The sequence below is a fragment of the Hyalella azteca genome, unplaced genomic scaffold, assembly GCF_000764305.2.
Source record: "Hyalella azteca isolate HAZT.00-mixed unplaced genomic scaffold, Hazt_2.0.2 contig17204, whole genome shotgun sequence".
Taxonomy (NCBI): Eukaryota; Metazoa; Arthropoda; class Malacostraca; order Amphipoda; family Hyalellidae; genus Hyalella; species Hyalella azteca.
In genome coordinates this window covers 1-3,057 of record NW_025946996.1, presented here as the reverse complement: position 1 = coordinate 3,057, position 3,057 = coordinate 1, and the positions used below count along the sequence as shown (strand labels likewise).

General features: G+C 40.1%; 1 protein-coding gene across 1 annotated transcript; it reads right to left on the bottom strand.

Annotated features, from left to right (window-relative positions):
• Positions 1 to 743: 743 nt before the first annotated feature.
• LOC108665129 (dehydrogenase/reductase SDR family member 7B-like) lies at positions 744 to 2,552 on the bottom strand (the record flags this gene model as incomplete). The annotated part of the gene is made up of 3 exons (XM_018151856.2): positions 744 to 839; positions 931 to 1,036; positions 2,468 to 2,552. Coding segments are annotated over 3 exons (260 nt in total), but the record flags the coding sequence as incomplete, so codon positions are not given.
• Between the last annotated feature and the right edge of the window lie 505 nt (positions 2,553 to 3,057).

Below are 3,057 nucleotides of genomic sequence, written 5' to 3'. Positions count from 1 at the left end.
GTTTTGACCTAGTGATGACAGTCATGATACCTAGTGATGACAGTCATGATACCTAGTGATGACAGTCATGATACCTAGTGATGACAGTCATGATACCTGGTGATGACAGTCATGATACCTAGTGATGACAGTCATGATACCTAGTGATGACAGTCATGATACCTAGTGATGACAGTCATGATACCTAGTGATGACAGTCATGATACCTAGTGATGACAGTCATGATACCTAGTGATGACAGTCATGATACCTAGTGATGACAGTCATGATACCTAGTGATGACAGTCATGATACCTAGTGATGACAGTCATGATACCTAGTGATGACAGTCATGATNGGCGATAGGCCACATCAGGCCCTGTCTCTTATACACATCTAGATGTGTATAAGAGACAGATATAACCCCACCTCCATATGTCTTGCCCGTGGCGGTGATGGCGTTGATGGAGAGGTTGGTGTTGATGTAGGGTAATAAAGTACTTATATAACCCCACCTCCATATGTTCCCCCCGTGGCAGTGATGGCGTTGATGGAGAGGTTGGTGTTGATGTAGGTAATAAAGTACTTATATAACCCCACCTCCATATGTCTTGCCCGTGGCAGTGATGGCGTTGATGGAGAGGTTGGTGTTGATGTAGGGTAATAAAGTACTTATATAACATTACCTCCATATGTTCCCCCCGTGGCAGTGATGGCGTTGATGGAGAGGTTGGTGTTGATGTAGGCAGGGCTGATGACGAGGTTGGTGTTGATGTAGGGTAATAAAGTACTTATATAACCCCACCTCCATAAGTCTCCCCCGTGGCGGTGATGGCGTTGATGGAGAGGTTGGTGTTGATGTAGGCTAATTTAAAGTACCTATATCACAACATTACCTCCATAAGTCCCCCCCGTGGCGGTGATGGCGTTGATGGAGAGGTTGGTGTTGATGTAGGCTGGGCTGATGACGGACACGGCGATGTTGTGGCAGGCGAGCTCGGCGCGCAGGCTGTCCATGAAGCCCTGTAGCGCATGCTTGGACGCGCAGTAGCTCGACCTGCGCATAGCAACATGCCATATTTATGCCCTTAATATTTATTATATTTTATATTTAACTGTTTATATTTCGCGTGTAGCGTCGCAACAACCCATATTTATGCCCTTAATATTTGAACAGTATGAACAGTTTATACCTCGCGCTACTAAACATTAAGCGCTGAAATTAGCTCGACCTGCGCGTCGCAACATGCCATATTTATGCCCTTAATATTTGGTGCAAACAATTAATATTTGAACAGTTTATACCTCGCTTGTATATATTTCAGTACTAAACATTTGGCGCTGAAATTAGGCGGTGGTGCCGGTATATTTACCCCCCGAATTACCAAACTTAATTACGGCAATAAGCAAGCTAGCCACCACCATGGCTGACGATGCATTTGTTTAGAATCCAACAGACAAGCTACATTATCTCAGATAATTATTAATTAATTAATAGCTAATTAATGTAATTAGATAATTATTATAATTAGATAATTATTATTAGATAATTATTTCAAGGGTGCTTTGCTTCAACAACTAACTAAATCAAGGGAACTAGCGAAGCTGAATTACGAGTAAAGCTTGCATCAACTTAAAAATAGGACAATTAAATTGATATCTCCACACAAAACTGTTTCATTGTCTCACAGACCAAGTAATTGTAGAGGAACAAGAGTTTATCTTAGATCGATCAGATCTTAGCTCAATGTTTTCTAAGCCTGATCTTAAATTAGTCCAATGTTTTCTCAGCCTGACTATCTTAGACCGATCATATCTTAGCTCAATGTTCTCTGAGCCCCTTAAGCAATTTGGCTATTATCAATTTGCAAATATAGCAATATTATCTCTCTATATATATATATATATAGCAATATAGCAAATTGGCAAATTGCTTATTTAAATAAATATATTATCAATTTGCAAATATAGCAAATAAGCAATTGTGCACAATGCCAGCAATAATAATAATAAACATACAGGGAGCAGCACGGTGCCCTGCAGGCTGTTCTTATCAGCATTAACTGATAACACAAAAGATCAGCGATAAGGACCTGTAAGGTATGGCAAGGCGGCCCTGCAGGCTGTTCTTATCAGCATTAACTGATAACACAAAAGATCAGCGATAAGGACCTGTAAGGTATGGCGAGGCGGCCCTGCAGGCTGTTCTTATCAGCGTTAACTGATAACACAAAAGATCAGCGATAAGGACCTGTAAGGGATGGCGAGGCGGCCCTGCAGGCTGTTCTTATCAGCATTAACTGATAACATAAAAGATCAGCGATAAGGACCTGTAAGGTATGGCGAGGCGGCCCTGCAGGCTGTTCTTATCAGCATTAACTGATAACACAAAAGATCAGCGATAAGGACCTGTAAGGTATGGCGAGGCGGCCCTGCAGGCTGTTCTTATCAGCGTTAACTGATAACACAAAAGATCAGCGATAAGGACCTGTAAGGGATGGCGAGGCGGCCCTGCAGGCTGCTGATGCTGATGATGTGGCCGCTGCCTTGCTTCTTCATGGCCGGCAACACACCTGCAACAAACACAAACAACTCTTGTCCGGTATATCAAAATATTTTTATCTATTGAATGATATCTTGCATATATATACCGCTGCAACAAACACAAACAACTCTTGTCTAAAATTATTAAAAATTATTTAAAAATTATTTATCTATTTAATGATATCTTGCATATATATATGCAACAAACAAAAACATCAACAAGTGTTGTCCGGTATTACCAAAATTATTTATCTATTCAGCAACATCAGCAACTCTTGCCCGGTATATCGAAATTATTTATCTATTGAATGATATATTGCATATACAGTATATATACCGCTGGAATAAAGATCAACAAGTGTTGTCTGGTATTACTAAAATTATTTATCTATTTAATGATATCTTGCATAGGTATATATACACCTGCAACAAACATCAACAACTGTTGTCCGGTATATCAAAATTATTTATCTATTGAATGATATCTTGCATATATATATGCTGCTCAGCAACTGTTGTCCGGTATATCAAAAT